Below are 15,140 nucleotides of genomic sequence, written 5' to 3' on the forward strand. Positions count from 1 at the left end.
GTTCTAAAAATCATTCTAAATATAAAATAGTAGCTGAGTACGGAACACAACGGAACATTGGCACAGAGGAACTTTCAGAAAGGTTTTTAATCCAGCTGATGACAGATAAAAACATTGACAGCAATGTCCATTCCACTTCAAAGAGCTGGAGCATTTAAAGCAGCAGAGACGACAAAACTGCAGCTGCACGCTAAGAATAAACAGAGCGTTATTGTTCACTGGTGTGGACACTAATCTAGTTATCGTTATGGTCATCTTTATATTTATAATTCTTGGTGTGAACAGGCCTTAAGAGTGCCACCCAAGCTATGGGGTCTGCATTTACTTTTTAGCTTTTTTACTTTTTACAGTGCCTAGCAACTCTCTCTGTTCATGGGCATCTAAAATAAGGCAACGGCACAAATAAAACTATACCAAAATGCATTAAAATAGTCATATTTATTAAGTTTAACACATATTTGTCAGTGCTAAACATTCCTCATTTATCTGTAATATAAATAAGATGCTAAAATTGTTATCTATACTGTGATACTGTCATTCAGTGTAATGGATGATACTGTGGTGTAACAGATAATTTGCATTACACTGAATGACAAAAACATTACTCTTTCTGAATGACGAAACTTTTACTTCAGCTTATTGCAGACTATCAACTGGACACCAATATCAAACAATGAGCTTGACCAGTAAAGTTAATCACAATTATTCACAACATTTACTTATTTTTCAAATTTCAATGACGTGTGTTTTTGTAACTTAGGTTACTTCACCATTAAAAGGTGAAATTAAATATTTAAGAGCAATAAACTCACTTTGCTGCAGCACCACACGGTCTTCAGGGTGCCTTTTGATGATGTCACATACTGTCGAATGACTATCAGTTTTTTTTTTTTTTTATATGATTTCAGACTGGCTTCTTTTCCTTTCATACGGACTTACCTCTAACAAACTGCATATTTGGGACAAAAGTCCCCTGGTTATTTCAATACTTGACAATTTTTTTTTTTAAACTTGGTATTTTATGTTTATTTAAAGATGTAAATGGTAATCAAAATCAAAGTCTGGACCATTAGGGTGAATAACAATTTTACACTTATTTCACCCATATTTTGACAATTAATTTTCATAAAAGTTATCTGAAACATGAATGTAGACACTTTACTTGCATTTAATGTTTTTTTGTTTTTTTTTATGAATATAATATCACTTTAGTAAATTTAATTTGATGCAGACATCAAAATGGTGAAGTCTCGTCTTTGACCCATAGTAATAATTAATAAAAAATTATTAGTCAGAAAAAAAAAGTTAACCACACAATGAATATGTGACACTGAGTATGCATTACAGGACAGAGTACTGATGGCTTTGAATGGCCTCAATTACCCTTTGTGGGACCTTCTTCGATTGACCCCATGAGTTACAAGAGGAGTCTTGGGATGTGGGACTGTTCCACATGTCACCATCATCAGCATCCCACTGGCTGGTGTTCATGCCAGTCTCTTCCCCTCCAGATCCCCAGCTATCTTGCATAGGTTTGGGACCTGGGAAAACACAATTGGTGACTGCTCATAATCAGGGCCATATAACACCATATATTTTTATCTATGCTTAGATATGTGGATGGTTGACTAAATTAGTAAATTTGGTCTGCCCAATACTAAATATACCAGGATCCACAGAAAAACCTTTTAAGGTGAAGTGTGTAATATCTGCTGCACCAGGGTTTACCAAACGGAATTGCATACATAATTGCTGCATCCGAATTTGAATACTTCCCTACTATTTTATATGGAAAAAACACTACGCAAACAGAGTAATACGTCCGAATACATAGTATTCGAAAAACAGTAGGTGAAAAGCATCCAGATGACCTACTATGTCCGCCCAAAATTCTGAAGGGCGCATTCAATGGACACTTTACTATCCCATGAGGCCACGGGAGAGGAGTTGTGAATGGCAGTGAAACGACGCAACTGATGCCGTAGGTCACATGACAATGACAACATGGCGGATATAGTATGTTCAAATTGTATTAATACTTCATACATTCATACTATATAGAACATACTTTTCTAAAAACAGTTTTCAAAGCAAGTTTCAAATCAAATGTAAAACCTACTATACAGTATGTGATTTTGGATGCAGCGAATGACAGACACAGTGAATGGCTTCCAAAACACTGCCCCTTTCTGTCATTGGTCAGATAGATTGATAGTTCTGCCCCAAACCCACACCACTGGTTGAGTCAGTGTTTCTATGTCAGGCTGGTTGGGTTGTTAGAGCAATTATTTGAAAGTCCCAGAGAGCCACTGGCACAGCATTTACACTTTATACAAAGAATTGACTTGTCTCAGCTGGGATAGTATAAACTATTTAACACTAAAAATAAAAAAAACAAAGTTAAACTTTAAAGTATAGTAATGCAATCAGTACAGGAGTTTTATTCAACCACCAGAGGTCAGTGTAGTTAAACTTTATCATAATATATATATATATATATAAAAAATATATATATATATAAAAAAATTAAGTATCAGCAATGACTTAAGATTTCCCTCTTTTGTTATAGCAAGTGCTTTAATGCAAAGAGGTTTATTTTATTTAATTACCTTCCTGACAGGGGCCTGATCCAGCAGGTGCATTTCCTCTGCCACAAGGTCCACTGGAGTCATAAGCACTTTCACCCCATCCTCCACAGCTCTTAGTGGGTTGCCCTTGGCCCCAAGATGAAGTGCCATTGTCCACAGAAGGGTTGGAATTGGCTGGCTCGCCCCATGAAGAAGGTTCTGTATTTGACTGGACATTAGGGAGCTCTCCCCAGCCTGAATCAAACATTATCAGTATAATAACTGAAGATGAAGTACTTAAAATACAGAAAATAATATTTTCCAATTGATTAATCAAATAAATAATCAATAGATAACTTATGAAAATAGCATAGTTGTTGTCTTATTAACTTGTACATATATAATACAAAAAAGTAAGTGCACTGCATCAGATAAAGTCAAATTATTGACTGAAACTGAAATTTACTAAAAACAGACACTCTGAACCAATATATAGAGAAAATACAGAAAAAGCTCTCAGAAATATGGAAAAGGTAGATCACAAATATCTATATCCTAAGTTATCCCTCAACACTGACACAAAAAAAAAAAAAAAAACACATTTGTGAGGATGATAACAGCACATCTAGGCCAAGTACGCAACAGTCATTCCTGGTTCAAATCTAAACCAGCTGGGGCAGCAGAATGCAAACTGAGGAATCTTAACTGGTGTATGTTTTTTCGACAGTAGTCAACAGATGGAGCTAACCATGACTTTAATAATTTAAGCAATTGTATTAATGTTTGTCAGATGTACAGAGGACTAGAATGGGCATTAGAAAGGGAGAAATATATGCATTCTCTCACCTGGATTTCCCATGGGCATCCTGTTAAGAGGAGATTCACCTTGACTGGGTGAGCCATTGTTGATGTTGCCATTGACATGGTTCTGATTGGGACCTTGGCTGTGGTGTTGGTGATGGTTGCTGTTGTTGTTGGGCCCAGTGATGCTATGACTGCTGCCATTCTTGCTGGTTCCTGGATGATTTTGGGAGTTATTCCTGTCCCACATGTTCACACTCTTGCAGTAAGCACTGGGGTCACCCCAGGAGGAGGTCCCATCATCAATTTCCATTTTGCGACGAATAGAAGATGGAGATGGTTCATCCCAACCTGTGGCCTCATCTCCTGGATCCTGGTGGCCTCCTGATGCCCAGCCAGAGTTGCTCTGTTTCACAGAATTTGGGCCACACCATGATCCTATGCCTCCAGCTCCACTGTTGCCACATGTGGATTCCTGAAGTTTTCCACCCCAACCTTGGGCTGAACCATTGGAATGTTGAGAATCACCCCAACCACCACCCTGTGCTGGTGCTGATTTACCCCAGCCTCTCTGGGTTTCCTTCCAGTTTCTGTTTTCAGGGTCCCTAGAGGAACTTCCAGAGCCACTTTTCCGTATTTCTGAAGGGTCACCCCACTCTCCATTATTACCACTGCCACTACTTCCCCAGCCTGAGGAGGTATTGGGTCCATCACCCCAACCTTGTGTTTTCTTCTGAGAAGTACCATCATCCCAGCTAGGAGACTTTTCTTCAGAAGCCCAAGATTGGCCATTACAGCCATTGGTGTTGAGACCCTCAGCAATGGGATCGCGCCAGCCACATATTGATCCATTGGGAACCTTTTTATTTGCAGGAGGTTCCCCCCATCCACCATTAGGTTGAGCAGAGGCTGGGACTGATCCTCCCCAGCCTGTGTTTGGCATGGCTCTGCGAGGTTCCTCGCTCTTGCTTGTGTCCATTCTAGGAGGTGCATTGAGGTTGGGATTGGCACATCCAGGAGGAGATGGTGCAGGTCCAGTTAAAGGTATGTTGGACGAAGACCCCCAGACCTCGCCGCCTGCATCATTCTTTTTGTCTGGACTTTGTTCCATTTCCCAAACAGTGTGTTGACGAACTGGAGTCTGTCCCCAGCCTGAGTTACATAGGACACGTGGGTCCAAGTCCTGCCTTGGCAGCAAAGGGGCCAAATCATCACTTGAGGACCTCTCTCTTCTTCCTGGGTGGCCCTCACTACTATCCCTGCTGCCCTCACTTGCTGGAGTGTCAGGGCCCCAGGAACTCATATGTTCTTGGGAAGGACCATCATTAGCATCCCATCCTGTACCGTCAGTGCTTGGCTGTTTGCCCCATCTTGTACCGTCAGTGCTTGGCTGTTTGCCCCAGCCGCCACCACTGCTAGCTCCTCCCTGCCCCCAAGAGGAGACGCCTGCAGAATCCCAGCCTGAGTCCTTCGATTCTCCATTTTTGGCATCTCCGTTGCCCCAGAAAGCAGTTCCATCTTCGCTGGCAGGCTCAGTAGGTGACTGACTGAGGTTTCCTCTCCAGTTGTTCACTGGACTCATTGGCTCTGGTTTAGTGTTATTTGGTCCATCAGTTTTAAGGTTAGGAGGTTTCATGTTGAAAGATACATTTGTGGGTGACTGGTGCTGTTCTGGGACATCCGGGTTGCCCCATGCACAGTCCCCTACAAGGTTTCCATTGACACAACCAATGCTACCATTTCCAATGGTGCTGTGAGGTGGTGCCACTCCTCCTTGGCCACACCTACTAAGTGAAAGTGAATTTGAGCAAACTATGCTACTAGGGCCTGACCCTACCCCAGCCCCCTCATGTCCAAGAGCTGGCCAAGCAGCCGGGTTGGCACTGGGGTTGAGGTTCAGATTAGAAGCTCCCCAGTTGGACTGCCCTCTACTGCCCATGGGCAAGTCAACATTTCCTTCTGAGACCCACCCCCTAGTAGGGCCACCTTGACTAGAGACCATACTAGAAGTGAGATTAACGTTGTCTTTGCTGATTGGGTAATGACCCTGCTGGCTAGCTCCTGTAGCCATAATAGTGCTACTACTGTTGCTGATGACCTCTGATGTGCGTTCAGCGTCCAAGGTGCATTCTGGTGTCTGCTGGCTCTTGCCGTATGTAATGGAAGGCCAAGTGTCTGTGTCGTTACGGTTAATAATCACTTTATCCTGGTTGCCACTGCTGCTTTTGGTAACTGGGATATTCCAATGACAATTCTCATGCTGGGGTCCCAGGCCACTTTGATGGGGAAGTCCTGTAAAACAAATACACAGGGCAGATTTTTTATAGCAAAAATGTATTTAAAAAATGTGCAGGACATCATTATGTATCTTAAAATAAAACTATTAGCAAGGGATATTTATTTTCGATTTTGTTTTCATTTTAGTGTGATCTACAAGGTCCCCACAAAAATCAAGCTTCATCAACATGCTCCACAGATACTCATAAGACGCATACTAAACCTAGATGCACTCTCTCTCTCACTTCGTTCCAGCTATACTCTCTCTCTCTCAGCTATAATCAATCATGAGCCAGCAGGTAATCGATGGTGTGTAAATTATGGCATGAGAGCAGAAAGAGGGCAACTGCAACTCTCCACAACCACTGACAATATTCATCCTAAACAGTACGCACATGTATTATCCATACCCTTAAAGGGGTCATATAATGCCATTTTTGTACAAGCTAATATGATTCTTTAGGGTCTAAATTAAAAGTTTGTAATATACTTTTTTTTTTTTGGAATACTTTATTTTCAGTTTTTCAGTTTACAAAAACAAAAAACAAAAACAGAAGAACAAGTATAATAATTTTTTTTATTTTTAAAAAAATCATTTTATGATGGTTGTGTACAGGCACTGCCAACACACATTTCAGTACAATCAACTTGTAAAAGTGCATGTACCATTATATGACCCCTTTAAAGGGTCATGTGGCAACTATATGATTCACTGAATAAATCAAACATTGTACCCATGACTAACCTAAGGTTTAGTTAAAGGGCTCATGACATGATAAATAAACATTTTCTTGATCTTTTGACATATAAGAGGTCTTTGTACCACTAAAAATACTGTAAGTTTCATAGTTTGAAACGTCGTCCTCATTATAAAAAAGTATTTAAATCAACCAAGCTCTAAAAACGTCTTGTTTTGATATTGTTGGATCTGTGACGCAACACAGGCAAATACATTTAGATATGACTGCCTCAAGAGCAAAACACTGACAAAAAAGTTATACACTGACAAAAAGTTATACATCATTGCATCACGGACCCTGCCCACTAGCGTTCAGTTGCTTAATAGCTGACACCTGTCTACGCCAGATGTGAGCACCACATCAAAAGCATACCCATTATAATCATTGTCTACACTGGATACAGTATATAGATACCCGTGACGCGTCCTGTTTAAACACCTCACTTGCATCTCTGTACAGACTTAAGAAGGACCCCAGACAGTGTCAGGAACAAGTAGATCAGGGTTTCTCAAATCCAGCCCTGGATGGCCACTCTCCTACAGAGTTTAGCTCAAACCATGATCGAACTCACTTACCTGCAATTTTCTAGTAACTCTGAAGACCTTGACTAGCTTGTTCAGGTGTATTTGATTAGAGTTGGAACTAAAGTGGCCCTCCAGGACCAGATTTGAGGAACCCTGAAGTTTAAGGTTTATTAAGTTTATTTGTAATGGTACCCCTGATCACGTCGGAGGATTATGTACAAAGCACAGTGTAATGGAGAGTTTGCAAAAAAAGTTTTGTTGAAAAATAAAGCAGCCAACTGTATTGTATCTGACGACACCTATATCGCAAACCACAAGTAAACAATTTCATAACGCTTCGTCTGTAAATGACGGTTTTATATAAATAGAGAAGGGGCGTTGATATTTTTCCTATGCAATGACGTTAGCTAGGGGTGGGCGATATGGCAAAAATATCATATCACGATTTCTTTCAGGAAAATCACGATTCACAATTTTAGCACAATTCTTTTTCGTGTTGGTTTTACTATTTTGCAAGTGACTGAGCATTACAGCCAAACTAAAGTCCCTATTTTAAAAACAAAGTCTTACAAGAAAACAAAATAGAAAATAGAAAAAGAATGGCATACATTTAGACCAAAGCGCCCTAACCTTTGTCATTAATTTCCTTGTTATTAAAAAATAAGAACAAAGATACACATTACATATACACAACATAATATACAAATATAATAAACAGTGCTTTTGAGCTACAGTAGGTGTATTTAACAGTACCATTCAAGAAGGAAATTAAATGAACAAATATAAAAATAAAACACTACATAGACTTCACTGTATAAATTATACATTGATTCTTATTAAAGCTACTATTAAAGTTCTCAGAGCAATGAGTGATTTTCTCTTTGTTTTTTGTTGTTTTATTAACATTAAAGGGATAGTTTACCATTTACTCTCTCAAGTTGTTTTAAACCTGAATAAGTTTCTTTCTTCTATTGAAAATAAAAGTTATTTTGAAGAATGTGGCTAACCGAACGAACAGTTGCTGGTCCCCAGTGACAATTTTTTCCTACTATTTAAGTCAATGGGGACCAGCTGATTGGTTACCCACATTCTTCAAAATATCTTCTTTTGTGTTCAGCACAAGAAAGAAATTAATACAGGTTTGGAACAACATGAGAGTGAGTAAATAATGACAGAAATTTTATTTTTGGGTGAACTATCCCCTTTAAGGACAAGCGACAGCATGTTTATTACAGGCTACTAGTGCTGGGCGGTATGACCAAAAATCCACATCACGGTATTTTTCTAAATTATACCGGTATCACGGTATATCACCTATTTCTTTTTTTCCAAGCATGACTGGGTGTAAAACACATTTTTCACTGAGTGAGAGAGGAAATACTGCAGTAGATTGACTTAGAATGCCCTATTTTACTGTCATGAGTGAATATTGTTGAAAAAAAATCCACACTAGTATTATTACAGGTTTGCAAGGCTGTTTATAAAGAGGTGCCAGCAGGAGGCGCTGTAGGAGCGGCAGAAATAGCGGTTTCCCCGGTAACGGCTGTACACAAAGCAGCAACGCTCATAAACGCTGCTTTATCAGGAAAGATAAAGAAAGATTCAATCGTAATAACAAAGAAACTTTTCTAAAGACCGTCAGTTCACTTCAGATACATTCATATAAAAACACAAAGCGCCGCGTTATGATTTTGAAACGTGCAGTTCTCATGTTTATTCAACGATGTCAATGCCAACCACAAATAGATTTTCCAAAAGGCTGTGTTGATATTGTGAACCAATGTATGGGAAACACTGTAATATAATTTGACAGCTATCAATTATAGTTTAACCTCTCCATCTTCAAAGTCACGCTTACACGTGCATCACTACAGTGCAACAGAGAAAAAGGACCCTCTCAAACAGTGTCGCGCCGCCTTCCGATCATTATTAAAGCGACATACATCGGTATTGCGGTATTTTAAAAATTCATATCATAACAAAAATGAACACCGGTATTCGGTATGAACCGGTACACCGCCCAGCACTACAGGCTACTGTCACTTTAAGACCGGCACGCATCTAATAAACAACACACATATGACGCACCCGATTTTCTCTCAAATGTTGCTTTCACTTTAGACAAAATCAACTGTGTTTATGTAAACCTTGTGTGTATTTGACAGTATTAGCGCAATAAGACTCGAAAGATAACTTAGTCCAGTAATCAGGCGCTGTTTGACAGGCTTTTAGTGCCTGTGCGCTTCGGGTGTATGCACTCAGAAAAGCGCATGTTAGAACAGCGCATCAGTACGCGAATGAAATGTTAAACCGACAAGGCTTTAAAGCACATGCAAATAATTAACATTTGTGAATTGTCCCATGAGTTTAACTCTACTCTACGTTAACATAACATGTGATGTGAATGTACGTCGGGTCGTTGAGATGGAGGCGCCAGAACTGCAACTGATAGAATGCATTGTAGCATGATACTATTATATTTCTTCAAAAGCAGATTGTGGAGACATTTTAATCATCCACGATCAAAAATCGTGATAATCGCACACACCTAACGTTAGCTATTCATAACAGTGGTCGTTTACTGACATGCTTTAAAGGTGCCGCCCCTTAAAAACGTCTCATTTCAGACAGAGGGTCAGAATGAGGGTAATAACAATGATACTATTTTTTCAGCATGTATTTTTTGTGTGAAAAAATTATATATTAAAGTCCCCCCTGTAGTCAATAACTGTATCCCTTAAGGCCCTGTTTACACGAGAACGCTCGCGGGTGAAAACGTAAAAATATTTTATCAGATGTGCCTTTCGTTTAGACGGCAACGGCGTTTTTGGGGCTTAAAAACGCACAAAAGTGAAACCACCCTCCAGAGTGGAAATCTTAAAAACGCTCCACCGTCGCGTTTCCGTCTAAACGGTACAAACGCAAAAGTCTGCTAGACAGTGAAGGCACCGATCAGTGCTTCACATTGCCACCTAGCCGCCTGGAGTGCATACTACATTGAATTTCACACACTTTTGCGTCACCATATGCACACAGATTTCCCCCCCATAACGCTCGTCTAAACGCAGAATAAAAAGTGATCACTTTTGCGTTTTCTCTTCAGATCGTTTCCGTGTAAACGTAGCCTAAGACTCATGACTAAGACTAAGATCACCAAAATGACATTTAAGGCGAGACACTGCAGGCAAAAACATCGTTTTTTTTTTTTACCGGTCAATTTTGAGATTTTTGGATATTTGTCTTCAATAACATGTCTTCTTTCAGACTTGTGGTGAAAAAAAGTCCGAAATACACATTTAGGTCTTTATTTTATTACACTTTGTCTGTTTGCGTCTGTAGATTTCTCATAAATTCAACAAAAGTTTGCGTTCTTAATGAACATGCTGCTCCGCGATCTCTGCTGTCAGCCTGTCATCACATGCACGGTTAGGAAGCTCTCTCTCTTCTGTACAATCCTGTCGGATCCAAATATGGTAATTTCCTTTTTATCAGCAACCAATCGTGAAAGTAAAAGGGCTGAATGCGCAATCTCATTGGCTGATGATAAATCTTTAAAGCCCGTTTTCTCAAAATGACTTTTCTCTTATACTCCAAGTCCGAAATCTCCACTTCAGTAGCACCTATATAGGCTACACCAAACTTTCCAGTCTTGTACCTAGTTATGAAGACATTTACAGAGGGATTTGTAAATATATGATTCCTAGCCTATTCCAAAAAACATGGCGAAAATCTTTTTTTTAAGGCTATTGACAGTATTTTCTGATTTACAGGATAACAAAAGTAGATATCCATAAATCCCTCTGTAATTTTTTTCCCATCTAATATGTGAACACAATGAAAAATTTTTTTTTAACCGGGCTTTATCCAATACTCAGATTTCGTTTTTTTTAAATACATGCAAATTAGCGCATATTTAATTAGATATTGCCTAATTTGCATATTTAAACATTAAATTACAGAAAACTTGTAATACATTTTTTTCTCATCTTAATGTAGGTAATCAACTGGGAAAGTTTCATGGTGATATCTGCTAGTTAAGATTTTTACCCTATTCACCTGTAGTGTCTAGCCTTAAAGTTTTTTTCCTTGAAAACAATTCTTCATGCCTTACAATAGCTTGAATGTAACTCTAAAACCTTGCCTCATTTAGTATGTGGTTCTATGAATATGCAAATTAGACCTGCCTCCACTCAGTCACACTAGCTCAGAGATCCACTCGTTGATGATCACATATTGAAGTGATTGGTTACAAGGTAGTTTGTGACGTCAGAAACACCAGCGATTTCAAACCGCGTTTTTGAGACTGTCTTTGGTTCACTGCAGTTTTCAGGAGAAAATACTCAGCAATGGTGTTGACTTGTGAATTTGACTTAAAGCATATTAAAAACACCACATGGACGTATAAACAACATTAAAGGCTTGATTTTCACCACGGGGGACTTTAATATTATAAGTGAACCTCAAGAAAAATATTAAACTAATAAATAAACAAACCGTTAAAAACATTTATTCATTTTCTTGATACAGTAGGTGCTTTCTTAAGCATCTAGTGTATTCTTTTGCAAATTTAACATCATTGTACAAGTCTTTTCACTTCCCTTTAGTGTTTGACAGCACTGCGTCACTTAATTTAGACAATTAACTAATCAGTTGCTGATTCAATGTGAGGAAGATTGTCTGTCAAATAGAAGGAATCCATTTGTGTCAGCTAAAATTAATGTGTGGCTTATGATACCGCCTGGCCACAATAGTGCCCAGTCCCTCAGAACACGGTTCTTCCATCTATACACTTATCTCCTCTTTCCAGGCAGCCTTATCACAAAGGGCTATCAGACTACAGTGAATTTCTGCACCATGCATCAAAGTCCCTTTCAAGGAAAGTCTGTTCAATCTGAGGCTGTTCAATCTGACTTTACCAATTGGCGAATGGCTCTTTTATTTAGAAGGCGTGACTTATTCCGCCATATTACTCGTTGCTCCACATATACATACATTTATTATATATATGATATACATACACACACACATATACACACATATACATACACATATATATATATATATATATATATATATATGATATACATACACACACACATATACACACATATACATATATATATATATATATATATATATATATATATATACACACACACACATACATACATACAGTGGGTACGGAAAGTATTCAGACCCCCTTACATTTTTCACTCTTTGTTATATTGCAGCCATTTGCTAAAATCATTTAAGTTCATTTTTTTCCCTCATTATTGTACACACAGCACCCCATATTGACAGAAAAACACAGAATTGTTGACATTTTTGCACATTTATTAAAAAAGAAAAACTGAAATATCACATGGTCCTAAGTATTCAGACCCTTTGCTCAGTATTTAGTAGAAGCACCCTTTTGATCTAATACAGCCATGAGTCTTTTTGGGAAAGATGCAACAAGTTTTTCACACCTGGATTTGGGTATCCTCTGCCATTCCTCCTTGCAGATCCTCTCCAGTTCTGTCACATTGGATGGTAAATGTTGGTGGACAGCCATTTTCAGGTCTCTCCAGAGATGCTCAATTGGATTTAAGTCAGGGCTCTGGCTGGGCCAATCAAGAACAGTCACGGAGTTGTTGTGAAGCCACTCCTTCGTTATTTTAGCTGTGTGCTTAGGGTCATTGTCTTGTTGGAAGGTGAACCTTCGGCCCAGTCTGATGTCCAGAGCACTCTGGAGAAGGTTTTCGTCCAGGATGTCCCTGCACTTGGCCGCATTCATCTTTCCCTCGATTGCAACCAGTCGTCCTGTCCCTGCAGCTGAAACCCCCCCCCCCCCCCCCACAGCATGATGCTGCCACCACCATGCTTCACTGTTGAGACTGTATTGGACAGGTGATGAGCAGTGCCTGGTTTTCTCCACACATACCGCTTAGAATTAAGGCCAAAAAGTTCTATCTTGGTCTCATCAGACCAGAGAATCTTATTTATCACCATCTTGGAGTCCTTCAGGTGTGCTTTCATGTGTCTTGCACTGAGGAGAGGCTTCCGTCGGGCCACTCTGCCATAAAGCCCCGACTGGTGGATGGCTGCAGTGATGGTTGACTTACTACAACTTTCTCCCATCTCCCGACTGCATCTCTGGAGCTCAGCCACAGTGATCTTTGGGTTCTTCTTTACCTCTCACACCAAGGCTCTTCTCCCCCGATAGCTCAGTTTGGCCGGACGGCCAGCTCTAGGAAGGGTTCTGGTCGTCCCAAACGTCTTCCATTTAAGGATTATGGAGGCCACTGTGCTCTTAGGAACCTTAAGTGCAGCAGACATTTTTTTGTAACCTTGGCCAGATCTGTGCCTTGCCACAATTCTGTCTCTGAGCTCTTCAGGCAGTTCCTTTGACCTCATGATTCTCATTTGCTCTGACATGCACTGTGAGCTGTAAGGTCTTATATAGACAGGTGTGTGGCTTTCCTAATCAAGTCCAATCAGTATAATCAAACACAGCTGGACTCAAATGAAGGTGTAGAACCATCTCAAGGATGATCAGAAGAAATGGACAGCACCTGAGTTAAATATATGAGTGTCACAGCAAAGGGTCTGAATACTTAGGACCATGTGATATTTCAGTTTTTCTTTTTTAATAAATGTGCAAAAATGTCAACAATTCTGTGTTTTTCTGTCAATATGGGGTGCTGTGTGTACAATAATGAGGAAAAAACTGAACTTAAATGATTTTAGCAAATGGCTGCAATATAACAAAGAGTGAAAAATGTATGGGGGTCTGAATACTTTCCGTACCCACTGTATGTGTGTATATATATATATATATATATATATATATATATATATATACACACACACACACATATATACATATATATACATATACATACATATACATATATACACACACACACACACACACACACATACACATACATGTATGTATATATATGTATATATATGTATATATATATATATATATATATATATATATATATATATATATATATTAGGGGTGGCACGGTACATGAAAAAACATCCGAACCGTTCGGTTCGCTTGTCTCGGTTCGGTGCGCGTGTGCGTCGCGCGGTTTGCACGGTTCGACGCATGCGCAATGTAGCCTCGTGCCCGTGCTAATACAATGCTAAATCATAAATCAGACATATGTAGAATTACATTACAATGTCCAGCAATCGATTTATATAGTACACTGAGTTTACCTAGACATTTAATGAGATCTACTCCACTATATGTTGTTTTTTTTCATGTGAATAAATAGGCTACATAGATCGACTGTTCCACGTAGCCTAATGGTCCAGTGGCAGAACTTGCCAAGCGTATCAAAGGTTCTGCGCTCGTATATATTTTTTTCTTTATCAAAACCGATTATGTTTATCAGCGGTTGTATATCAAGCAGGGACCGATTTGTATGAATTTTGTTTTATTATTTAATCGGAACGAGTAGCCTTGAGTCTCCTCAATGGATTGAAGCGCGCGTCCGAGTGATGAATGTGCGGCCGCTGCGGTGTGTGCGCGAGCCACGAGAACACTGTATCAGCACCACTGATCGCAACTGCAACGAGCACTTTGATCACTTGATTAAAAAAACACATTTCAGCGCTAAATTGCTTCTTATTTAACAAACGAATGAAACAAATACTTTGCTAGTTAACTGGAAATGTTTTATTTATTTGTATTGGTACACCCGTGCTGCAAGATAATATCAACCCTGGCAAAAAATGGTGGGGACATGTCCCGCCTATGATGACGAGACACGAGGATAAATTGACAAATAACGGTCCAACACAGCCCACGTAGCTCTACAGATGATGGACTTCCAGGGCCACTGAAAGTTTCCTCAGGGTGACTGCTCACTCATATTACTTCAGAATGGGAAATGAGAAGCTGCGTTTTGCAAACACACCCCATTTATGAAATAAATAAATAAATAATTAGATAATTCAGCTATATATCATATGCTGAAGTAAATTTTTGGAGTGTTAAAGATTAAAAGAAAAAACAACAACATGAACCGTACAGAACCGAAAACCGTGACCCTAAAACCGTGATACGAACCGAACCGTGGGTTTTGTGAACCGTGCCACCCCTAATATATATATATAACAAAACATTACATACAAAGCCTAATATACAAGGACTATTCGAAAATTAAGATGTGTTTGTTACATTACATGCAAAAGAAGGTGCTGTTATCTGTATTATAAATTAACAAGGG

General features: G+C 39.2%; 1 protein-coding gene across 2 annotated transcripts in view; it reads right to left on the reverse strand.

The window, feature by feature from the left end:
• Positions 1-15,140, reverse strand: part of tnrc6c2 (trinucleotide repeat containing adaptor 6C2) — a 64,086-nt gene that overhangs the window by 12,822 nt on the left and 36,124 nt on the right. For both annotated transcript variants that reach the window (XM_084426743.1, XM_084426742.1), the window contains exons 5-7: positions 3,414-5,660; positions 2,610-2,822; positions 1,384-1,541 (exon numbers count right to left, since the gene is read on the reverse strand). In XM_084426743.1, coding sequence (XP_084282869.1) covers positions 1,384-1,541; positions 2,610-2,822; positions 3,414-5,660 — 2,618 coding nt within the window. The remainder of the gene's footprint in view (positions 1-1,383; positions 1,542-2,609; positions 2,823-3,413; positions 5,661-15,140) is intronic.

This window comes from Rutilus rutilus (genome assembly GCF_951802725.1).
Source record: "Rutilus rutilus genome assembly, chromosome: 12".
Taxonomy (NCBI): Eukaryota; Metazoa; Chordata; class Actinopteri; order Cypriniformes; family Leuciscidae; genus Rutilus; species Rutilus rutilus.